At 42.0% G+C, this 26,175-nt stretch overlaps 1 protein-coding gene across 2 annotated transcripts in view; it reads right to left on the reverse strand.

The window, feature by feature from the left end:
• Window positions 1-26,175, reverse strand: part of SMG6 (SMG6 nonsense mediated mRNA decay factor) — a 317,581-nt gene that overhangs the window by 237,556 nt on the left and 53,850 nt on the right. For both annotated transcript variants that reach the window (XM_033921220.1, XM_033921221.1), the window contains exons 10-11: window positions 17,024-17,085; window positions 8,494-8,639 (exon numbers count right to left, since the gene is read on the reverse strand). In XM_033921220.1, the coding sequence (XP_033777111.1) occupies window positions 8,494-8,639; window positions 17,024-17,085 (208 nt within the window). The remainder of the gene's footprint in view (window positions 1-8,493; window positions 8,640-17,023; window positions 17,086-26,175) is intronic.

The raw sequence follows: 26,175 nt of genomic DNA on the forward strand, positions 1-26,175 counted from the left end.
GTACTGCTGCTCTGCCCTAAGTGGCTTTCTGAATGGCTCCCGTGAATTCTTGTGAGAATTAACAGGAGCTATTCATGAAGCTGCTCAGCACCGAGCAGCAGTGCCAAAGCGCACTCCTACTCGGTACCACTCAACTGCTGAAGCCAGAACTCGCAGCAGCGACTGACCAGGTTACCAGTGGGGCAGGAGGGCGGAAAGCTCGTTCCTGCCCGCTACACCTCTGGACCACCAGGGATTCCTGTGCCAGAGGGAGGGAGGAGGTACAGGGTGCAGAGCCTGGTGGCCAGCAGAGGCCTGCAATAAGTCTATGAGGGGGTTAGGTGAGTGGGTGCTGGGCACTGGCCCAAATCCCGGTTTATATTAGATTATATATGGTATATATTATATATGCATTATTTTAGGCAGACCACAGAGGATTGAAAATGATTTTTTAAAGTATGTTAGATATGATTTAGGTATACTGATTTTCTTTTAGTTTGAATGTGTTTATGGGTGTTTTGTTTTTATGTAAATCTTATAAGAATGTGTGGGTTAGGCTTCCCTGTTCAATTATTGAAATTCTTTTTAACCAAATATGTTCTTCATTGTAAACCACCCTGATCCAATGAGGCTGGGCAGTATATCAAGCTTTTGAAATAAACTTAAAGGCTTAGGGTAGTTACTAATTAAAATAGGTGACAGTATGGATCCTTGAGGAACCCTGCAGTTCAGTACCCAAGGTGAAGTGCAGTTGCTGAACAGAACTGATAGTTGTTGGTCTGACAGATAGGATTTGAACAATGTAAATACTGTGCCACTGATAACTATTTCTGCCAGCCTTGTAAGCATGTTATGATCCACGGTGTTGAAAGCTGTTGAGAAGTCCAGCAACACTAGAATCATGGCAGATCCCCTGTCATAGTTTTTGTGGGGTTGGTCGTCAAGAAGGGACAAAATAACTTTTTCTGTTCAGTACACAAGTCTGAAGCCAGACTGTCAATGGGTCTAGCATGTTACTTTAATTTACCAGTCATTGAATTGAATGCAGAGTATCCTGTAAATTTTGCAGGAAAGCAATGTTAGAAACTGGTTAGCAGTTTTCAACCTTCTCCTGATTAAGGAAGCTCTTTTTTCAATAAGGGACACACTACACCCTTTTTAGTGTTGTTGGCAGATAACCATCCAAAAGAGAGGAGTTATTTTTGTGGCCCTTTCAATAAGGCCTTTGCTTGCTAGTTGTGATGTCTTTGCTGGGCAAAGAGTCAAGATTTTATGTATGTTATTTGGAAACCGCATAGTTGTATGCGGTATACAAATTTTTAAATAAATAATAATAAATAAGATGGCAGGATGTAGGTCATAGCCTTTCAAGATCTGAGATCCTCTACTTTGACCCAGATGAATGAGTCCCAGATGGCTGTGCAGAGTAGGTGGGTTGGGGAGAGGGTGTTCTTCTCATTATATGGTGGGAGGCTTCAAGAAACTATCTATAGATTCTGACAAAGATCTTTAATTTCATTGACAAAATACATGGCAAATCACTGCTGGTTAGTTGTGACTGAGAAGGCTAATTTTGTTGTGGTGTTTGAAGTAGAATTTTAAGTTTATTTAAAATTTGTTATCCTGCTTATCAAACTTCTAAGCGGCGTACAAAAGTAAAAATGGATAAAATATGGGTAGTCCAATTCAAAATCAAATACACTCCATAAATAGTGCATCAAAGCAAAAACTAACCAGCAAAAGAAAAAGCCTCAGAGCATTGGAGATGTGAACCCACACTCACCCACCCTTACATCATCAGCAAAAAAACAACAACAAACTTTCGCATAAAGGTTAACTTAGCCTTTGAAGTAAGCAAAAAAAGTTTTATCGATTAGACACACACCATTTTAATATAGGTGATAAGAGCCGACGATCATTTCGTGGCAAAACCGCCACTGCTTCAGGGCCACCCACTGGAATTAGCTTTCTGTTCAGCGGTCTCTCTCTCAATTGTTTGAAGCTAATTCCACTGGTAGGGACAGTTGGCCCTTTTGTCAGCTGGGAGCAGAGGTAAGCAACAAGAATCTTAAAATCTACAAGTTCTGAGTTACATACGAATTTGACTTAAGAACAGCTTTAAAAACGTAACTTGTTCTTAACCCAGGAACTGCCTGTATCTGGATTGATGTTTGTTACAGATTTTGAGCGATCCAGCTTTACTGCTGTCTTCTTCATAAGGACAATTTTAAAGTACTGTATTGTATTCTCATCTTATTAAGCTCGATTTCCTCCATAGAACTAGGATATAGTTAATTCCTATAGGAAAGTCAGGTTAATTGCATTCTTCTTGCTTTTTGGTATCTGGTATAGTTTGGCATTATATTGGCTACCACTAATCCTCAAGTTTTATAGCTGATGATAATTGATTCTATTACTGTTCTACCAAATGTACCACCTTCAGCTATCAACAGCAAAGTGATTTACAATAGATTAAAATAGCAACTACAACAACAATAAAAGACAAGGTCATGCATATCTAAAAACAAACAAAAAAAACCCCCAAAGTAAAAAAGCAAATTCAGACAACATAAAATACAACCTGTCCAACTAACCAATCTAACAGATCCTATCTGGTCAGCCCATAACAAAAGCTAATCCAAAAAAAAGGAAGCTTTCAAACCTTAAGCTTTTTATAAGATGACGATGCTACATGAAGACAAGAAGGTAAGGAATTCCAGAGTGAAGCAGCCAGAAAGAAAAATGCTGATGGTCTTGTTATTTCCTGCCATGCATAAGCAGCAGATGAATAAATAGGAAATTCTCATGCTGAGATCAGAGAGTGTAGGATGGCAAATATAGGACATAGATATAAAGGCATACAGTATAGAAAGCCTATGGGTCAGGCAAAAGAATTTTAAACTTAATTCAAAGATGAATTGAAATCCAATGTTCCCTCCTAAGTAGTGGTATTACATGTTGATGTTCCTGGGCACATCTCAGGGTTAGGGGTTGGAATTAGAAGTCGGGGGGCTGTGGGGAGTATTTGAAAGTGTAACTGCACTCTCCTAATTTTCCAGCATATTTCTTGATTTTCCTTGCTTCAGAGTTTTCCTTGCTTCTCCTATATTGAGGATCAAGTGGTCCATGATACCGTAATGATTACTTTGTACATATTTGATTTTCTGTTTCTTTTGTATTGCTACTGCACTTTTCTTGTTCAGGCTTATGCTTGTGTAATGGTTGCAGCTCTCATAATTAGAGGTATGGATTCTAGTGGAACCTGACATGTTTTAACTTCATAGCTTGGCTTCTTACATCACCATTGTTAGCATGCAAGAGCACACAAAACTACTCTACTCTAATCACTTGCTTCTATATGTTGACAATATAACCAAAGCACTGTCAATATAATGTACAAGGAAAGGTCCCATACTTACAATTGCAGACCAGATATTTGGTGGTTTGCTCTCTATAGAATGCCAATATGCTAGGAGCTTTATAAGCACTACATTGTAGCTTACTTCTCAAGTCTGAGGTCTGACTTTCCAATAGATTCTTTGATATTCTGGCCAACTCCACAGCACCCATGTACAGATCTTCCAGTGCAGACAGTCCAGCTGCATCTTAGAAGATGCCCCAAACTGCAGACCAGCTGCAACAAGTCTCACACAATCAATCAGTTGACTCGCATGTGGAACTATCACAATTCATCTATGTTGGACTAAGGGCTCCTTTTACTAAGGTACGCTAGCGTTTTTAGCTCACGCTAACCACGAAAAATATTAACGCCAGCTCTATGGAGGCATTAGTGTTTAGCGCGTGCGGTATTGTAGCATGCGCTAAGCGTGCGCTAAAATGCTTAGCGTGCCTTTGTAAAAGGAGCCCTAAGTGAAATACTGCTCTCACTTTAGAAGGGCACATCTCTGCCAAACCTCATATCTCCAGTCATCACAACCTCAGAGTCTGATCATCCTGTTGAGAACTGCACTATGTTTGGCTGGATCCCTACAATGCAGCAGGGAGTACATGGTTGGGCCTGGCCTTTGCAGCTCCACATACCAGTACTCAAATTTGTCCCATTTAGCAGACCTCAAACGACAGCACTGACAGTCATCTCGATTCCTCCTTTTCAGATGGCATTTTTAAAAAAGATTCAATTCACATCCAAATTTTTAGCCTTTCAAATCCTCCTTTTAGCTTCTTTCATAGACCACCTTTTTAAAGTTCAACACAACAGCAGTCGTTTTCCTTTATTTCCTCCCACCAAATAATGATGTCAGATTTGATCACATTATCATCTCTATTGCCAAGTGCCCCCAGCCCACACAGTTACTTCTGGCATCAGGGCCTGTGTTGCAGTGAGGAAGAGATCAAGTAGTTCACCCCCCTTGACAGTCATTTATGGCATCTAGAAAAAGCTTTGCCCTGATTAGGCATTTATCCAACTGATACCAAGTTAACTGAAAACTCCATGGTTCTGTTACCAATGTTGCTAGGATTTCAGTTTGTACAAATTTCTCTTCTACACAACTTCAGTGCCCCACCACAGGACAAGCAAGGACTCCTTTTACAAAGCTGTGGTGGAGGTTTCTACCGCAGGCCAGCGAGGTAAATACTCCGACGCTCAAAGGAATTCTATGAACGTCGGAGCATTTACCTTGCTGGCCTGCGGTAGAAACCTCTACTGTGGCTTTATAAAAACCAGTGTAAACTTCCATATAACCCATGTGTACTTTGTCTCACTACAGACAGCACAGATGGCAGCAGTGGAAACATCACACACATATGCGCAACACCCCAGGTTCTGTATATCTTGCCTAAATTTTTATGACCAATTTTGTGTATACATCAGAGATGCGCATTCAAATAAATTGACTAATGAGCTCAGAAACATCAATAACTGGGTGCTAACAGCCAATAACTGATATTAATTGGCAGGTGTAAAAATTTGTGCATGCATCTCACTATTCTGTAAAGTGCAACAGCTTATTTCAATATATTCATAAATGATCTAGAAACAGGGACAAAGTGCGAAATAATAAAATTTGCAGACGACACCAAACTATTTAGTGGAGCTCGGACTAAAGAGGACTGCGAAAAATTGCAAAGGGTCTTGAACAAACTAGGGGAATGGGCGATGAGATGTTAGATGAAGTTCAACGTTGAGAAATGTAAAGTATTACATGTGGGAAGCAGAAACTCAAGGTACAACTATACGATGGGAGGGATGTTATTGAATGAGAGTACCCAAGAAAGGGATTTGGGGGTAATGGTGGACATGACAATGAAGCCGACGGCACAGTGCGCAGCGGCCGCTAAGAAGGCAAACAGAATTCTAGGCATAATCAAGAAGGGTATTACAACCAGAACGAAAGAAGTTATCCTGCCATTGTATCGGGCGATGGTGCGTCCGCATCTGGGGTATTGCGTCCAATATTGGTCGCCGTACTTTAAGAAGGACATGGCGTTACTCGAGAGGGTTCAGAGGAGAGTGACACGTCTGATAAAGGGGATGGAAAACCTTTCATACGCTGAGAGATTGGAGAAACTGGGTCTCTTTTCCCTGGAGAAGAGGAGGCTTAGAGGGGATATGATAGAGACTTACAAGATCACGAAGGGCATAGAGAGAGTACAGAGGGACAGATTCTTCAAACTTTCGAATAATAAAAGAACAAGAGGGCATTCAGAAAAGTTGAAAGGGGACAGATTCAAAACGAATGCTAGGAAGTTCTTCTTTACCCAACGTGTGGTGGACACCAGGAATGCACTTCCAGAGAGCGTAATAGGGCAGAGTATGGTACTGGGGTTCAAGAAAAGATTGGATAATTTCCTGCTGAAAAAGGGATAGAGGATTACTGCACAGATCCTGGACCTGTTGGGCCGCCACATGAGCGGACTTTTGTTCATGATGGACCTCAGGTCTGACCCAGCAGAGGCATTGCTTATGTTCTTAATCACACATATCTGAAAAATGGGCATGGCCAGGGGTGTTCCAGAAAGCTGTGTGTGCATTTCTGAAGTGCACTTGCTCCTTTTACAAAACTGCGCAAGAGGTTTTTAGTGCCGGCCGGCACTCTGAATGTTCTGCGCTACTCCGATACTCATAGAAACTCTATGACCATTGGAGCAGCGAAGAGCATTCAGCACTAAAAATATCTTGTGCGATTTTGTAAAAAGGGGAGGGGAGTAATTTTGGTGCCAAAATTTACATCTGCTTTTAGCAGGCATAAGTGTGGCCTCCAAAATTTAGGTGAGGGAACCACTCTGAATGTAACTTTTGTAAAGAGTGTGCTTCCTTTATAGAATAGTGCTAAGTGCTCAAGTTTTTGGGTGCCATTTATGAACTCTCTCTAATATGTCCCGTAACAGACCGCAGCAGTATTAAGATTTTTTCACAGATGGATCACTATGCCTGGCAGTATCACAACATGGAATGGAAATTTATTTTGCAACAAGGTTTCTGTTTGTTTGTTTTTGTAGTTCTTCAATACTGTTATTTTTCAAATTCGTATTTGTCAAAAATATATTTTCACTAAGCATTCATAGAATCAATAATATGTCCCAAGTTGTTTAATGTTATCAAATGAAAATGAGTAGGGAAAAATACACAGGAAATTTGGGATTTCTTCTAGTGCATACTAACAATTGGCACGTGTTAAATGCTATGCAGCCCACTGTATACCTATGAGCTGCATAATGCACTCTAATTCGTTAGTGTGCAATAAATCCATTAGCACATGTTAGTAAAAGGACCCCCTTAGTGTTTTATCTTTTCTCATCAATAGTACTCATTCTTTGAAAAGAGGGTGCCTTCTTTCAGAGAGTACATTCTCTTTTCCGATAGTGCTTGTATGCATGAACCATTACACAAGTATGCATTATCAGGAAAAGAGGGAGCCCCCCTTTGCAAAGAGTGCCCACTTTTTCAAAAGAGCAAGTAATCTTGATGACATTGCTCCCTTCAATGAAAAATCCTGAACAAAATAAACATTTCCACAAATGACACAGGAAACAACATGAAACAAAAATTTCCTAATTTCCACTATAAATGAGTGAGCAAAAAAAAATGAATTCTGTCATTTGTCCTAAAGACATTTCAGAATTCTCTTTATGCCAGCCCCAGAGCAAGAGTAAGCAAGCTTCAGAGAATGAATCAGTCTTTTTCTGGGAAATAAGAGCTTCTTCTGCCCAGAAGTCAACTCCTCCACCCTCTAGAGTTCTGACCTCTACAAACTGCTTCACAGCAAAGCCATACAGCCCGAGGGTAAATCTTGCTCCTTGCCCCAGGTTCTTGGTTGTTTTTTTTGTAAGGCTGTGGTTATCTACTGGGCAAGCAAGCTGAACTCCAGAACAGCTCACTACAAAGGAAGCCACAACAGAGCACAGGCCTGATCCAAGATCTCACTTCAGAATAGTTCTACATCTAAGACTCTGGTGAATGGTTGCAGAAAGCTACTGCAGGCTGCAGTGTGCCCTTAATGAGCAGTTTATCAGCTCATTAATAACCATTGTATGCAAAAAATGCTTCTATGTTGAAGTTTCCTCCCACGGTAAATATCAGAGCACTGCATATTAAAATGCATTCTAAAATGGAGTTATGGCGAGCTGTTACCTGGAACCTTTTATGTGCAGTTCACTGCAGTGTCCCCTGAAGTGCCACACTACTCTGCTGGATGTCTGTGTGATCAGTCTACTACAAACGCAGGTCCCTCCCACATCCCGATGGCTTGTTATATGCGTTTTTCTTTTAGATGTGTGTTTATTTTGGGGTTGTTAGTTTTTTAATGGTTCAAAAAAAATAGACACACATCTGAAAAATGGCCATTTTTGAATAAACAAGATAGACGTTTTGCAGTTTTGAAAATGGTCTTGTTTGCTACTGGATTTGTGTGCGCCTTCTGCTAAACATCCAAACTCAGATTTGGACACTGTATCGAAAATGCTCCTCCACATGTGGTTGGAATGGTGGAGACTTGCTAACCAGTGTTTAAGCACGGGGTGGCTGTAGCCCGCAGAGTGACGGGTGCAGCTCTAACCACCTTGTTGGTTAGACTGGATGAACCATGCAGGTCTTTACTTGCCATCATTTACTGTGTTACTAGACACCAAGAAAGTAAATTCATTTTTTTAAATAGTAGTAGTAGTAATATTGTGAGGATGGGTGTGGAAGAAAACAGGGACGAACAGGGGTGAAAAATGGGGTTTATGCTGATTGAAGTGGTTATGCGCCAGCCTCAGACCTGGCGGTAGGTATCAGGCATTGACACATCTCTGCATCGCCCTGCATTGCTGCAGGATATAGGCTCTATATTATTTATTTTAAAAATTTCTTGTCTGCTTTAAATCAAAGTGGATTACATTAAACTAAAACTTAGCTTTGTATACTGGGTCTGAATAGGACAACATAAAATATGTAGCTAATTGGAGCCTTCTGCATGCCTATCATAGTACCCTGCCATGGGTATATCAGGTATGGCCTCTCCAGCTCCCAGGTTCAGATTGCCTTATCTCCCCAAGAAACACAAACAATACCTTTCAGCTGGGAGTTGTGAATGGTAAACATGTTGATAGCCATGAGCTGCAGCATACGGGTACTTCCAATAGGTGATGGGCTGAACTGCAGAAGTGCTTGAAATTCTCTCAGAGCCTTCTCTGCCACATCAGGAAATATTTCCATCCTGGAGAAGACAGCCAATATGTATGAATTTCACTTGAAGACCCCCATTTTCTGCCTGATCTTTCCAACTTCTTCTCCACCCTAGAGTAAGTCCTAAGGACAAAATATAGCAAATACTGTATCCCCAGGGTGATTGCCCCTTTCTCTTTATAAACTCTTTTAGAATGCATGGAATAAAGCATTATTCCTGACCTCCTACAAGTTTTATTTTATTTTTATTTATTTCAAGTTTTATTTTGATTTGATAAATCGCTTATTCACATTTACTAAGTGAGTTACAATAGAATAAAAATAAACATACATTTAGACATACTATTTAAAATTTTAAAATAATGGATTGGACCGACTAACTTACAAACTAGTTGATACACAAGGAATGGAGGAATAAAGTTACAAATCAGTGCTTTAAAGTAGAAAAAAAGAACCATAAATGGAAAAAAAACATTAGAGAGGGAGTAGTATAGTTATGGAGGGTAACTACTTTACAATTTGAATATAATTTAAAGATTAAAAGCAAGACTTTTAGAAAAGAAATAAAGACCATACTCTTCAAGAAAACTCTGAAAAAAGAAATAATACTGCAAGTCTCAAACTCCACCTCTCACTAAAGTCAACTACCCCAAACAAATAACCTTACCCATTTCTCACTCTTTTTGAAAATGACCAATTTTTTTTTTTTTGTAAGTTCTTGTTGTAATATATCTTGGATAATTCTTTTGTAATCCGCCTTGAACTGCAAGGTAATGGCGGAATAGAAATCCCTAATGTAATGTAATGTTTAAAGAGAAAGCTTTTTAAGTTATTTTTAAAACGGCCGAGATCGTTTTCCTCTCTTATATATTGAGGCAAAGTGCTCCAGAGTTGCGGGGCCATCACCGAAAACATATCATGGCATCTGGTTCTGATGACTTTCAAGGAAGGGACTACTATGAGCTTTTGGATTGTAGATCGGAGAGAGCGTGGTGTATTATAAGGAATAAGCATTCTATTAATAAATTGTGGTTCATTGGTGGACAGAGTTTTAAATACTAAAAGTAATATTTTAAAGGTGATATGGTGGTTAATTGAAAGCCAGTGTGAATTAATCAAAAAAGGAGTAATGTGATCATATTTTTTACCGTTATGAATAAGTTTGACAGCTGTATTTTAGGCCACAGATAAGCAGATTAACACTGCAGCCAAAAAGAAGGCTGATAGCAAATATGGGACAGACCTGGAAGATGAGGGTGGTCATAATATGAGGCTTCTAGAGGATAGACTCGGGACCAAGAAAGAAAATTATTTTTTTTTTGGCTAGGATGCATCTCTAATTGTTATTGGCCGTACTATAAGAACGCTGGATAAGTCAAAGAAAGATTAGGTTCTTACCTTGGTAATCTTCTTTCATGTAGATGTGTCTATTGGTCCTGAGCACTAGGGTCTTATATCCCAAAAAGCAAGTTGCTTGCAGAAAACTGTCAATCATGTTTTCCAACCCCTCCTCCTTCCCAGGGACCTGATCCTGCCCTCTCAGTTTGTACAAAAGCAATCAATTAGAACTGTAATAAAAAACATAACAAGAAGCAGGAAAACGGGGAAAGATCCTGGACACCACAATTTTGTTCTGCTCTGTAACAAACATAGGAAAAAACATTATAATATTGTAACAGTCAAACTTGTGCAACTAGCATCAACTATGTATAGAGCTATTCACAAGCCCTGCTGACAAGCAGAGTCTTAAACCAGAGTGTATAGTCATGAGGAAATACTGATACAGTGTCTTTTTTTTTTTCTCAGATCCTCTGAGGGACAGAAATTCTTCAAATTAAGAATCATCCTAAGGCAGAAGGCAGGCAAAAGCAATCTAGTGGTTCTGAACGCTAGGGACGTGCCAAAGAAGTCCCCAGAGTCTAGGGTGGGCCCAGTGCGCCTGCCTTTAAGACGGAGACCTTGAAAGCAGCATCCATCCCAGCTGCTATGTCCACCCTATAGAACCTGGTGATGGTATGAAGTGTATACCATGTAGCTACTCTACAAATCTCCTAGGGTGATACAGTCCTAATCCCATAAGGCAGCAACTCCTTTAGTGCAGTATACTTTCAATGCGATCAGTGGTTGTTTACTACAGCCCACATACGTGGAGGAAATGGCCATTTTAATCCATCTAGAAAGTGAGGCTTTAGACATTGGCCTCCCTTTCTTGGCATGACTTGTGAGAACAAAAAGGTGATCTGAAAGGTGAAACTCGTTGGTAACTAACCTTGAGGTACCAAAGAAGCACTCGCTTGACATCCAGCAAATGCAATGTTTTATCCTTTTTCTTAGGCTCCATAAAGTAAAAAGCAGGCAAACGGACTTCCTGATGGAAGGCCGAGACTACCTTTAAAAAGAAAGGACCATGCATAAAGAGAGCCCTGCTTCCGTGAATCTGAGGTATGGCTCCCTGCAGGAAAGAGCTTGTAACTTGGAAACCTGTCTCACCATTGTAATCGCCACCAGGGACACTATCTTGACCGTAAGATCCAAGAGGGAAGCCTCCTATAAGGGTTCTTAAGGAGCACTACTGTGACCTTGCCACACAACGGAGGGCACAACTGCAGAGCCCCTTTAATGAATTGGGTGGCATTTGAATGAGAGGTCAAGGAGCCTCATTCCCCTCGAGCTTGGAAACAGGGAAGACCTCCTACTTGCACTTTCAGAGGACCTACCGAGAGCCCTGTCTGAAGCCCCTCCTGCAAAAAAGTCCAAGACTACTGAAACTGGAGTTTGTCAGGGCCCTACATCCTTTACCATAAACCAGCACTGAAAAGACTTTCAGGTCTTAGCATAGGCTATCAACGTGGACGACTTCTTCGCTCTGAGCAACATGGTAATGACCACATCTGAATAACCCTTGCTTGTCAGGGCCATCCACTCAAGAACCATGCAGTAAGCCCAAAGTGTTCTGGATTCTCGATAGGAACCGGTCCCTGAGAAGATCCACTTGGACCGGAAATCTGAGGTCTTCAACCCTCCGGAGACAAGCTAAGTCTGCATACCATAGTTTGCGAGGCCAATTGGATGTCACTAGGACTACCAAGCTGAGATGGATTGCAATCCTGTGAATGACTCAGTTAAGCATGGGCCACAGGGGAAACAAATACAAGAGTTTGCTCTCCAGCAACAGTTAGATTAACGCATCCATCCCCTCACTTCCAAGATTGGTTCTTCAGCTGTAAAAGCAAGGCATCCACTTCCAACTATGGTGTCAAATGCCTGTGGAGACAGAGACCACAGAGACCATTTCCCCAGGTCAAAAGTTTGCCGACTGAGAAAGTCGGCCTGTCCATTTTCCACTCCTGCAACATGCATGGTCAAGGTCGAGAGTCTGCAAGTGAGCTTCTACCCAAAAGGAGTTAAGCTTCTAGGTGTAACGGGGTGCCTCCTTGACATATGCTACTGCTGTTGCATTGTCCGAGAAAACTCTGCCTTGCCTTCCAGAGACTTCTCAAGCATCTGAAGCACTAGACGGATGGCTCTGAGTTCCAGGCGATTAATGGGCCACTTCTGCTGAGGAGTCCAACACCCCTGGACTGGGTGTCTGTTGCAGTGACCCCTCCCCCCCCCCAACACACTGTAAAGGCTGGCATCGGTTTTAGTATCTCCCAGGAGGTGATGCGAAGAGGTATTCCCATGGAAAGAGCAACTGACCACAGCCACCATCGCAGGCTGTTCTTTGATGTAGGTAGCCATGGGAGCCATTGGAGCGGCTGTGGTAGCGAGTCCGACTGCAGTGACCAGCGAGAAAGAAGACAGCCCTTGGAGATGTCTCATGGGCGCTATGGCCCAATTAACTACCTCTATAGTCACCACCATTGAACCCAGGACTTGCAGATAATGGAACGCTGTGGGAGCCGGCCTCTAGAGTTGCTCCAAAAACAGCTTCTGAAGCTTCAGTCTGTATGGCTCTAGAAGCAACTCTTGGCCCTAGCAGTGTTGAGCAAGACTCCAAGGTACTCCAGGTGCTGAGTCGATTCCAACTGACTCTTCTTGAAGGTGACTATGAAGCCCAAGTCCTGGACGGAGTTGCACCACTCTTGAAAGCGTCAGCTCACCTTCCACCATGAATGGAGCTCTGATGATCCAAATAAGAGTGCACCTGAATCCTAGCTTTGTAGAGGTACGCTGCTACCACTATCATCAACTTGGTAAAGGTGAGGAGCTGTGGCAAGGCCAAATGGGAGAGCGGAGAACTGAAAATGCTGCTCCAGTACATAAAATTGCAAATATCTGTGGGCCGGGAAAATGGAAATGTGAAGACAGGCCTCCATCAGATCGAGGGAGGCAAGAAATTCCCCCGGCGCCACTGCCTCTATGACTAACCAAACGGTCTCCACACGGAAGTGATATCTTCAGAGCAGTACTGACTGACTTGAGGTCTAGAATCAGTCTGCATTTGTCTGAGCCTTTCTTTGGCACAATGAAGTATATGGAATATCTGCCCAAGCCCACATCTATGTCCAGGTCCAGCTCTATGGCTCAAAGAGCCAATAGTCTTTTCACCACAGACTGAACTTTGAAGGCTCTCTCCATCCAGCTGGCTAGCCTGAGACATTAGAAAGCGGTCTGGTAGGGGGACACAGAATTCAATTTTGTACTCCTCTAGAACCCAGTGGTTTACGTCAATCTGAGACCGACAGCCTGCCCCCTGGCTTGGCATTACTGTAGTTTCTTAGTGGCTGGGGAGGGACAAGAGCCTGAGGCTGTCTCCTGCCACCTCTGAATCTCTGCTGTAATCCCTGAAAGGATCTTTGCATCGACTGGCTTCCCAAATAAGTATGAAATCTTCAGGAGCCTCAAAAATTGCCCCAACCTGAACTCTGGGCCATCCGGGGTCTGCTGTCCGATAAGGACTTGGGGCGACGGTCTGTCACACTAGCCATCAGGTCATCTAGGCCCTTGCCAAAGATCATCTCTCCTAAAATGGAGGCCTGCTTAGCATAGCTTTAGACGTAGTATCTCCTGCCCACTGTCTGATCCAGAGCAGTGAAGTCCTAGGCCTAGACCTTGCACATAAGTCAGATAAGATCATACAGAGCATCAGCAATATAACTCACCCCAGAGAGAAGCATTTGGGGATCTTCCCCATTTATCAGGTCAGAGACCTGAGACAGGCGAGTGCAACAAGCATGTGCCACAAAGGAAGACGCAGCTGCCGCTTTAATCCCTAGGGCCATAGCTTCAAATTGATGTTTAAGGAACAAGTCCACTTTGCGATCCTGAGGATTCACATCATCACCCCTCCATCACTAGGAAGAGAGGTTCATTTAGTGACTAGCAAGTCCACTTTTGGATGAACAAGCAGCTGCTGGAAATCAGGCGCCATCAGATACAGCTTGGCCATAGTCTTAGTCACTCAAAGAGATCCATCTGGTGACTCTCAGTGGTCACTGACCAAATTTGTGATGACTGGATGCTAGAGAAAAATGTGGTTGGAGCCACAGAACTGCTCATTAATGAGCATTGAGAAGAAGCTGGTAGGACTTCCAGCTTTAACTCTTGCAGCAAGGTGGAAATAATGCTCGAAAGCACAGAGGCCCTGATCAACCGGTGTACTGATCCAGTGTCGCCTCTTGACCACTATCCTCCTACACAAAAGCAGACTCTGCTAAGGAGATTTCATCCTGGGATAAAAGTGGCATAGAATCACACTTGCTAGCCTCCCAGTCCATGACAGACTGAACCTCCTAGTCCAAGTCTGAGACCTCATCTGATCGGGGCACCTGTTGAAGGGAGAACCCCTGCACCACTGCCACTGGTGTGCTGCTAATAGATGCCGAAGACCCTCAGCAGCTAAAATAAGCATTCCACATCAGACTCACAAAATCCAGTGTGAAGCCTGGTACTAGGGGTCCCTCCGACCCCGGCAGAGACCCCACACTCCCACACGACTGCGCTTGGCTAATACAGATTTGGAGGGTTCTGGAAGGGGTCTCTTCTCCTGGGGATGCACCTCCTGTAGATCCATTTCATACGGGACATGGACACTCCTCAGCTGGCTGTCCAGAGCAAATCTAGCATGATATAGGGGTTAAAAAACCTGAGGAGTCCATCCCAGTTAATTTTAAGCAAAATCAAGGGGTTTTGAGGCAGACGGAGGCAAAAGAAAAAAATATTGTTTAAAATCTAAGATGGCCATCACCAGAAAAATTGTGCCAAAAACAGTCCATGGAGATTTCCCTGAAGGAAATAAAAAGGAGGGAGGACCATGCAACCGGCCCACTGTTAGTCCCGTAAGAACCGGGAAGGAGCCCATACAGTCTGCACTCAAGCTTCTGACTGAATCAAAGATGTGAGCAGCTATGCAGGTGACAGCCCGAGCTCTATAAAATACCAACAGGCTGGTTAGCAAGGTGTCACCGAGGGGCTAATCCTGCTAGCAGCAGACTTCCACCATGTGAGTCTGCTTATTCTCCCAGGCAGAGGTCCAACCAAGTGGGAACCTCTGGATACCGAGCTTCCAAAGATCATTGAGAAAAATACTCCAAAAATAACAAAACAGCAGAACAGAACAAAAACACTTCTGAGCAACTTGCTTGCAGAAAAACTGAGAGGGCAATAGCAGCTTTCTGGAAAGGAGAAGGGGCTGGAAAACATGGTTGACTGTTTTCTGCAAGCAATTGATGGTTGGGAGACAAGACCATAGCGTTCAGGACTACTAGACATAATGTGCTAGAAATGGTCTTTTCCTGCAGTCATTTAATATGTTATTCCTCTCTCACCTTCCTTCCCAAGCAGGCAAAAAGGTGCAGGGTTGACTGATATGGAACTCCAACGGGGAGGGAAGGAAGGAGGGGCTTATAAGGCAGTAAGGATAGCACTGATAGGAGAAAAGAAGGAACATACAGCGCTTCGGCAGAGCTGGATGGTACAGCTTCTAAAGAGAGAAAAGTGCCAAAGATAAGGGTGGGGTTGATAGGAATCAAAGAGGGGATCTGCAGGGTTGGACATGGGCCAAGAAGGAAAAAGGCTGGCATTGCTCACAGGAAGGAAAGATATCTGCAGAACTAAACAGATACAGAAGACAAAATTGGCTTATGAGAAGGAAAAATGGGGGTCTGTAAGATGACATATGGATAGAGTGGGATCTCTAGGGGGGTAAAAAATGTAAAGGGGATACACATGTGGTATCTCTAGGGGGTAAATTCAAGGGGGTGGGGTTGTTAGAGTGGGCAGACTTGATGGGCTATAGCCCTTTTCTGCCGTCATCTTCTATGTTTCTATGAGGAGGGTAGCTGGTAGGATGATAAGTAGTAGTCTATATGGTTGGGATAACAAATGTGAAGGGGAGGAGCTGCTTATGGAGTGGAGGAAGACAGCTGGTTGGAAAGGGAAAGAGTGCCCTGCAGCAGAAATGGGTATTCACCAATGTTGTTTCTTTTCTATACCAGATACTAAATGAGTTCTTTACATTACACAAAAGAATCAACTAAAATTTATTACATTCTTAAGTTAAATTGTTTCATGTTTCTCCTTTGGCTGAATGTGCAGCTGTGCTTGTCCACCCTTCTTCCAGACAGTCAGATTCTGGCCTGCCCAAGGGTCCTATACAAGGCTTGTGCCTATTACTCCACCCTTATTGGGCTTTATCTGTTACTAAAGTAATTAAACTTTTGTGGTAAGCAGTGGATATAAAACAGATAAGTAAACAACTTCTGGGAACCCAGAAGTGCCTCCTGGTTCCCTCTTCTAAGTGATGCAAGAAAGCTTTATGTCTGCTTGGAAATTATTCTAATAATGAGCTACAAGCTGCATCACGGTCCAGATGAAACACTTCCTCCAGTCTCTGCACCTTCATTTGTTAATGGACATTTTTGCTCACCTGAAAAAAATTTTGCACACACCTGGCCAATCCTTGGAGTATTGTCTACTAATGACCTACACAAGGGCAATATTATCTCCTTTTCTTTAGGCACCCAAGTATATAGTTACCTTTCCCTGATGCTTTATTACTCCATCTGTCAACATTCAGCTCATCCAAGATGGCTACTTTGGAGTTTTTCATTTTGTTATATCTCAGAAGTCACCATCCAAAATATTTTATATCTACAGCAATAAGGTGAAGTTTGCATACTGTTATCAAGTAACAAGGGTACTGCAAAAGGCCCTCCTAAAGTGATAACAGACATCACTGTGGGCTGCTTGGATATCAATTTTTTAAAAATTCCATATCTAATGAAATCTCTTCCAGGTCTTGCTTAACCTAGTCATTCAATGCAACACTTGCTCTTCCAGCCAGTAGTGACATGGAAAGGAGTCTGGCACAGGAATGGAGGCAGGCACAGAAAAGGTCTGAGTTGTTAAACTTGTTGCCTCTCTGATACAATGCAGATAATACAGATTTAAAGGAAGTGTCCATAGACTTACCCAATCCTGGTAAAGAGCTTCCCATGGGCATGTAGGAAACTGAGCTGGAATCGTTTGTTCAGCTGCATGAGAAAAACAAGTAAAATATATGACATTCTAGACAGTCCAAGGTCAACCAGGCATGCATTTTCTTTTTGAACGGTGCCAACTTTGCTTCCTCTGCTGCCTGCCTTCACTCCCACCCCTCAATGATCATTCACTAACCTTGAAAAATGGATAAGTCGGATGTCTACCAAGCATTTACCTGCACACATATTTGGGTGGACCTAGTTTCATCTAATTAAAAGTTATATGACACCCAAAAAATATAATTTCTGATCAGAAAAGCATCAAATTGCTCCCCAATTTTGAAAAATTAAAGTCTGATATTCACTAAAGGACTTACCTCTGTATAAAGTTGGTGCAGCTTGGTCTAATCATTCCAAAGTTATGAGAGACATACACACAAAAACAAACTACATGACACATTCAAGTATGATTTCATAATTCTCTGTTCTATCAAACTCAGGCTAAAAAGGATGAGAATTAAACTGCTACCCCACTTCAAACTTTCTGGGAATGAGAAGCTCCAGGTGTCCTGGAAATGCAGGGCAAAAGGGCATTGGTGAGCTCTGGGTTGAATATTTTATGAGCAAACCCCAAGTTCCTCACACATAGTCATGGGCACAATGCACAACAGCTGGAGTATCATTCAGAGTGGTGGGCTGGACAGGCACACAGTACCCTCTGCTGGCAGCTAGGTCCACATGCAGGCACATCATGAGGACAGTAAACACTCAACTACTACCCCACCCATATCTGCTAGATGCAAACCAAAAGAACTGATGCATATCCCAAGAGATATTCAGGATGTGGCAGCTCCCTACAAACAAATCCTGTGTTTGAAATCATCCCACCAAGAGCCAGATGAAGAGCCTGGGTGACATTCAAGACAGGCATAAAAAGCTTTACAAGTGTTTTAAATAAAAGGGCCTATTACATAGTAACATGACAGTAGATAACGACCTGCGTGGTCCATCCAGTCTGCCCAACAGTCACATTCATTATGAGGGCGAAGGAGCACTAACTGCGGGTGTTTTGTAGTTATAATATTTGTCAGCATTCATGAGAGAGGGCTTCTCCCTCATCCCACTACTTGCTGTGATTGTCCCTCAAAACTCAGCATTTGCATTTGGTTTTATGCAAAATCAAGGCTGCTTGCTACTTCACCCTTTTTCAGCTTCTGTAGAACTTGTATATTTACCCAAGTGCACTCCAGATGTCTGCACTGGTATCTATTCCTGCTGACAACCAACAGCTACAGAAGGACTACACCTATGCCCTGAAGAACACAGAGGTCTGCCTCCCCGGGCAAATTAGGACATGTCTTCTGAGTCCCATTCTCATTAAGTGAAAGAAGAGTGGTCATTTCCTTTTCCCCTGCATATATTTCTTAGCTACTCATTACAACAGCTTCCCTAGGCTCTGGATGTGCTTTCTGTGCTTAGCTGCACCAGGGCTCCACAAACAGTGAGTGCCTTGGTATCTCTTGCCGAATGAAACTAAATAGATTTTCCTAGATTTACAGTTGGCGTTTTCTACAATTCAACTGATGCATATTTTGATGATTAATATGAACCTTTTGCCAGGTGCTGCCTGAGCACAAAGACATCATTAGCGGAGCATGAAGATTCAGAGGACAAGTTCAGCACCTGGGCGGCCTCCGACTGCACTAACAGCCACCAAATAAGGAAAAGATTTTGCAACCAGTCTTGGGAGAATTTAGTCTCATGCTGAAAATTGCTACTTCAGTTTTGGATGTATATTTCTGTATCTGCTCTTTATCAAATGACACATGTATTTCCCTACAAAGCTGCACAAGCTCCCTGTCAGAACCTCAAGAAAGACCAGCAGACAAATACATGCAAGAAGCAACAGACAATAGTGGGAGTGTGAAGCATAGGATGGCCCTGGTTTCTTACAGCACCTGTAAGCCTGCTAGCACTGCATGAGTAGTCACTTCTCTTTCACTTTAGCATTAAAGTACTTGTACATACATATGGAGATGATGCGGTATACAAACCTAAGGATTAGATTAGATTAGATATCTGGATATCATTAGCATATGCAGGGAGTATGATAAAAGTAACCAAACCTTATATATATTGCTCACTCCCGCCATCACCAAAGCAGCAAAACTTCTTCCCCAAATATTCAACATACAAATAATGGAGAAAGGTGTTTCTCACACTGCACCAAGAATGATGGAACTGAACTCTGTGCCCCACCTTTCCTATTTGGAGGGCTTTAAGCTAATGTTAGAGCTGCCTTAACCATAATGAACTTTAGGCAGTCATCTAGGACAGAAGTTTCTAGTGGAGAGGAGGCAGCAGCTTCACTCAATGCAAAATTATACCGTAGTTTCTGACAGCAACATAAACTTTAAAAAATCACCCAAGTGCAACTTTATCCACAGAAAGTATGGACAATGCTCGCACAGCCTATTTACCAGTTTGCATTCATTATTAAACTCACCCTAAAACAACCATCCCAGAAAAATCATGTAAAAATATATAACATTCTTTTAAATAATAAACTTTGCGACATACCCTAGTAAATAGGCCATGTAAGAATTGTCCACCATTCCTATATGTAAAACTGCATACAAATGATTCTTTGAGTTAATGTGGCTGTCAGAAATTATAATTTTGCTTAGAAAAAGCTGTCCCTCCCCCTCAGAAGCTTCTGCCTTAAGTAAGCGCTTAGTTTGCCTAATGGTAAAGCCAGCCCCATCAACAATTTTAGCTTTAAGGAGGAAGGGTAGGGGCTTCCTTGCCATTTAAATGTATAAATGAATAGCATACTTTCAACTTGCTTTTATTTTTTTAAACTTCTAAAATAACTTTGCTGTTTGTTATACATATTTTTAATAAAAAAATTTTTTGGGGATCAATGTATTGGGGTGATCATAACCATGGAAAGGGGGGTAGAGAAATGCTGGACCAGTGGAACAAGGGGTTGGCTGGCTAGAAGAGAAGTGCTGGACCCATGGGGGAGGGGGGAATGCCGAACCAAGGCAATGAAGGAATAGGGAGTCAGATACTAAACCCACAATGGAAGACAGAAAAAGGAGGTAGGACAGGCAAGTCAAATGCTGGGAGGAGAAGGAAGAGAGGGAGAGAAGCTGGATGGGGTATGTCAGAGAGGAGACAAATACACTGGTGTGGGCATAGGTAGTGGAATAGCCACCAATATTTTGCAAACAGTATCAGCAACTAAAGAGTTTGGGGGAAGGTCTGGAGATTGGTTTATTTGGTCCCTCTAACTGAAAAGATATTATGCTGTGTCTGAGTGTGGGAGAGGGCAGAAACTGGACACAGGGAGGCATATAGAAAAAGAAGGGAAATGATAGGCATGGGGGGAACATAGGGACACAAGGAGGAGATGCTGCATGGGGATGGTATAGACACAGATGGGCAATGCCTGACATGGGAGAGGAGTATATGGAAACAAGAAGGGAAATGCTAGACATTGGGGGCATAGGAACAGAGAGGGGTGATAGGGACAGAGTGATGATACTAGATGAAGGGATATGGACGCAGAGATGGGAGATGCTGAACACGGGAAAAAGATAGGAACATGGATAATGAATGGTGACCATGGCGAGAGAAATGTAAAATGGACAGGAGATCCTAGCAAGTGAGTTAAGTGAAATCAGAGGGAAGCAGAAACCAGAGCCTGAGACCAACATAATTTGAAAAATAAAATGACCAGACAACAAAAGATTGAAAAAATAATTTTATTTTCTATTTTGTGATTAGAATTTGTCAGATTTGAAATGTATCTCTCTCCAGATCTGGTATTAGACATAGCTGGAGCCCAGGAAGAATCTGGGAGGAACCCCAAAGCCCACTACCAGGCTGTGTCTTTTTCAGCTTCTGGCAGGTCTGGGGCTCTCTCTGGCTAGGGGACAAGAGTAGTTGCCCTAATTGCACTTCTCTAATTATGTGTGGTAGTGTTGTATGGTGTGTGTATGTGTGTGTACACAAAAGATTAGGTTCTTACCTTTGCTAATCTTTTTTCTTGTAAATCCACACTTTATTCCGGGACCAGTGGGTTATTTCCATCTACCCACAAGGACTTTGTAGGAAGCTTCAAACTTCAGAGGCTTAAACCCCTCCTCCTCTTACCTCATCACTGTCCCTGTGAACATCAGTTAGTCTTAAAGCAGCCAGGAACATCTGTAGAGCATAAGAAAAAGAGAGAGAGAGGGAACAGGGACACTACCCAACAAAACAGTGCTACAAGGAGACACAGCCAGCACCGTCAGAAGGGGGTGCCTGAACAAGGGACTCCCCAAAACTAAGTGCTAACCCCATTCTTATGGCACTCTTATAAAGGCTGGTCAGAAAACAGAAATCCAGCTTATCAGTACATGCAAAGGCAGACAATCAGCGAGGTATAGTGTGGGTTCTCGGAATAAACTGTGGATTTACAAGAAAGAAGATTAGCAAAGGTAAGAACCTCATATTTCATTCTTGTACAATCTTACTTTATTCTGGGACCAGTGGGACGTAGCAAGGCAGTCCCAAAAATTCAGGGTGGGACTCATGAACCTGCTGCCAAAAAGGAAGGAATGGATGGGACTACAAAGGGAACTAATGACAGCCATTTTGATGATGGCTCTGCCCTGCGTCACCTCTAGACAACCAGGTAAAGTCTGGGAAAGATCTGGGATGCAGCGTTTCTTAAAAAAAAAAAAAAATCACAAATAACCGAATCCGTGGGTACTGAAACCACAGATTCCGAGGGAGAAGTGTATATGACTTTAGATAATCTTGAAAACTTTAAGATACAAACTAAATCTGAACTAGGTCATTCTACTCTTATACTGTCAAATCTCAGTTTGCAAGTAATTCAGTTTGCAAGTGTTTTGCAAGACGAGCAAAACGTTTGCATAATTTGTGACTCGCAAAATGAGCATTGACTTACAAAATGAGCAGTCAAATAACTTCTTCCTGCTGGGAGTGCGTCCTTGTTGCGAGGTGACTGGATCTGAGGGGGCGCCTTCCTCCAGAGATGGGACGGTGCATGCATTCGCTCGAGGTGGGGCTATTTCTGTGCAGCTCACGCACCTGGTTAGAACTCCTGTACTTTGCGTGTTTGGAGCTCCGGGAGGCGGGGGTCAGCACATGCGTACAGGTTCAGCCAGTGCTGGTGGTGTTTACGTGGATGGCACATGCATACAGGTCCGGTGGTGTTTTCGTTCCTGCAGGGTGTGCACTAGGACGCTGCGGAGCCTGGGAAAGCATGAGGAATACCACCTGCGGATTCACCGCTTCTGCTCCACACAGTGCCACGCCTGCTTCTGCAGCAGTACCAAGCCCAGCTCCGGAAGCAACAGTGGCTGCTAAGACAGGAGCAGCAGTACCGAGGAGCCACCCAGGTTGCGGTTCTTTTCCTCTTCCTCCGCCTCTGGCAGCTCGGCATCTTTCTCCTTTTTATTTTATTCAGGTACATTAGTTTTTGGGTTGTGGGACGAATCATCTGAGCTTCCATTATTTCCTATGGGGAAATATGCTTTGATATACGAATGCTTTGGATTGCGAGCATGCTTCTGAACAAATTATGCTTGCAAACCAAGGTACCACTGTAGTTAAAAGTTCTTCTTGTGTTGGTCTTCTATTAAAGTTTTGTTTTCACATCCATTCTTGGGGTTCATTATGCTTTCTTTTCTGTATTCCAATACAAGCAGGAATACAGCTGAGGTAAACTTTGACAGAATTTCAGAAGACTGCATTCAAAAAGAGCAAGCTAAACTAAAAGTAGACAAAATGATGGGGCCAGACAGGATATATCTGAGAGTTCTACTGCAACCAAGGTAAATTCCGACAGCTCCACTTTCTGACCTTTTCAATGCTTCCTTGGAATTGGGAAGGGTTCCAGAGGATTAGAAACAGGCAGATTTAGTTCCTGTCCACAAAAATGTAAGTAAGGAGGCAGCTGGGAACTACAAGTTTAAATTAATTGAGTCACTGCTAAAACAAAGGATACTACAGTTTCCAGAAACCAATACAATAAAACCTTGGATTGCAAGTAACTTGGTATGCAAGTGTTTTGCAAGACAAGCAAAACATTTTATTATATTTTAACTTGATAATCAAGCAAGGTCTTGTAATATAAGCACAAGTAAAAACCCTGAATGGATAATAGCCAATAGTATCCACAAAATCTGTAAGAATAATCCAAAATTGGCTAAAACGCCTAATCGCTGGGGAAGAAAAAGTCTGAGGAAATGAGGCAAAACTACAAATACATGGAATAAATAGATAAATATGTAAATAAATAAATAATGGACATCAGTATGAGCCCGTCATAACTAGATGAACGTAGACCTCTGGCTCAGGCAATATCTCAAGAGGTGACCAGCACCAGACCGAAGTCTAAATGAGAATAGCCTCATACATCATGTAGTCCATATTTACCAAAAACACGTAAGTGCAAAATTTCACGCCCTCTCAAAACCCAAAAAGACTTTTTCAACACCAGGGAGAAGGGGTTGAAAAAGTGGTTTCAAAAAGGTGGTTTCAAAAAGGTGTTGAAAAAGTCAGTTGTGATGTGTGTATACTGTATGTACTTGTATTGCAAGACATTGCTTGTATATCAAGTTAAAATTTAATAAAATGTTTTGCTCGTCTTGCAAAACACTTGCAAACCAAGTTACTTGCAATCCAAGGTTTTATTGTACTTAGCTTTTGCTCTTTTTAGAAAAAAACAGGGCCGTTGCTTAAACTTTTAGTCTTCTGACGAGGCCTGCATTTCACAGGATAAAATTATATCCCCGCTGCGTCAGGGCTATGTCTCATTAGCAACGCTTTTCTGTACGCCACTACCAGTTCCGGTTTATTTAATTAATAGATAACCATTTAGTCTTTTTTACTTTCAGACGTATACATTTTAAACTTCAATTTAACTCTTCTTTTATATACATTGCTATTGTTATTTGGAATGATTTACCTATGCCAATAAGTTAGTTATTGGAAATTTTGTAGAATGTGAAAACATTTTTATATGATAAATTGTTAACTTATAGGTCCTTTTATTAAGGCGTGCTAAAGATTAGCATGACCTAAATGCTAAGGCATCCATTATATTCTATGGGTGCCTTAGCATTTAGCGTGTGCTAAATCAGTTAGTGCACCTTAATAAAAGGACCCCTTAGTATTTTTAAAGAATTGTAGAGATATCTTTTTATCCAAGGAATTGTATTTTCCCATATAATTATTATGGTTTCTTTTTTATGTAAATCACCTTGAACTAAATGGTATTAGAGCAATTCAGAAATCTTGTATTAGATTAGATCAGCGTCTCTCAAACCTTTTTAGCCCTGGCACATTAAATGGAGCAAATGTTCTTCGCGACACATTATAATTGAAATTATAAAATTGCAAAACCAACAAAAAATTAAAATTTGAGTGTTATTTATTTAAAGTTCATTAAGCTATGTATGGATAATTGTAACAATGGTGAAACTAAAGTAGACAGAATAGAATTGCTAATCAATACAATGGATGTGCTTGTTTTTGAGTGCAAATTAATTCAAAACGTAGCTTGATAGTCGACAAGCAAACACGCATTACATCATCCACCATCTACAGTCATTCTCTTTTTCAATTTAATTTGTCAGAACTGAAAATTCAAGTTCGCAAAGATAAGAAGATTCAAACGGTGACAAAGCATCGATTGCTTTAATGCTCAAGTTAGGACAACTACTGCATAAAAAATTAAAATTTAATTACTTGCCATTAGTTTTCAAGGACCAATCACATCAAAGAATGCTTATCTGGGTGCTTGTATCCTTTCGCACACAAATGCTCAAAATATTGACAGACTCTTGCAAATACGAAGTGCATGTCATCTATTCTAGTGTATAGTTATGAAGGGAATTTTTTAAAAATAAAGTAAAATTCTGGAATCTCTCATGGCACACCAAGAATCTCTTTGGGGCAGAGCATTGTGCCTCGGCACACAGTTTGAGAGACATTGGATTAGATGTATAATGTTCCAAATTCGATATGCAAAAACCGCAGAGCCACTTATAAACTTATTTGTCAATTCCTTGTCAACATCAACCAGAAAACTGGAATCGCTTCAACTACAAATTCATCTCCCAAAGGAACATAGTAACATAATAGATGACGGCAGATAAAGACCCGAATGGTCCATCCAGTCTGCCCAACCTGATTCAATTTAAATTTTTTAATTTTTTCTTCTTAGCTATTTCTGGGCAAGAATCCAAAGCTTTACCCGGTACTGTGCTTGGTTCCAACTGCCGAAATCTCTGTTAAGACTTACTCCAGCCCATCTACACCCTCCCAGCCATTGAAGCCCTCCCTAGGCCATCCTCCACCAAACGGCCATATACAGACACAGACCATGCAAGTCTGCCCAGTACTGGCCTTAGTTCAATATTTATTATTATTTTCTGATTCTAAATCCTCTTGTTCATCCCACGCTTCTTTGAACTCTGTTACAGTTTTACTCTCCACCACCTCTCTCGGGAGCACATTCCAGGCATCCACTACCCTCTCCGTAAAGTAGAATTTCCTAACATTGCCCCTGAATCTACCACCCCTCAACCTCAAATTATGTCCTCTGGTTTTACCATTTTCCTTTCTCTGGAAAAGATTTTGTTCTACGTTAATACCCTTCAAGTATTTGAACGTCTGAATCATATCTCCCCTGTCTCTCCTTTCCTCTAGGGTATACATATTCAAAGCTTCCAGTCTTTCCTCATACGTCTTCTGGTGCAAGCCTCCTATCATTTTCGTCACCCTCCTCTGGACCGCCTCAAGTCTTCTTACGTCCTTCGCAAGATACGGTCTCCAAAACTGAACATAATACTCCAAGTGGTGCCTTACCAATGACCTGTACAGGGACATCAACACCTTCTTCCTTCTACTGACTATGCCTCTCTTTATACAGCCCAGCATCCTTCTGGCAGCAACCACTGCCTTGTCACACTGTTTTTTCGCCTTTAGATCTTCGGACACTATCACCCCAAGGTCCCTCTCCCCGTCAGTGCAGATCAGCTTCTCTCCTCCCAGCATATACGGTTCCTTCCTATTATTAATCCCCAAATGCATTACTCTGCATTTCTTTGCATTGAATTT

This window comes from Geotrypetes seraphini, chromosome 15 (genome assembly GCF_902459505.1).
Source record: "Geotrypetes seraphini chromosome 15, aGeoSer1.1, whole genome shotgun sequence".
NCBI lineage: Eukaryota > Metazoa > Chordata > Amphibia > Gymnophiona > Dermophiidae > Geotrypetes > Geotrypetes seraphini.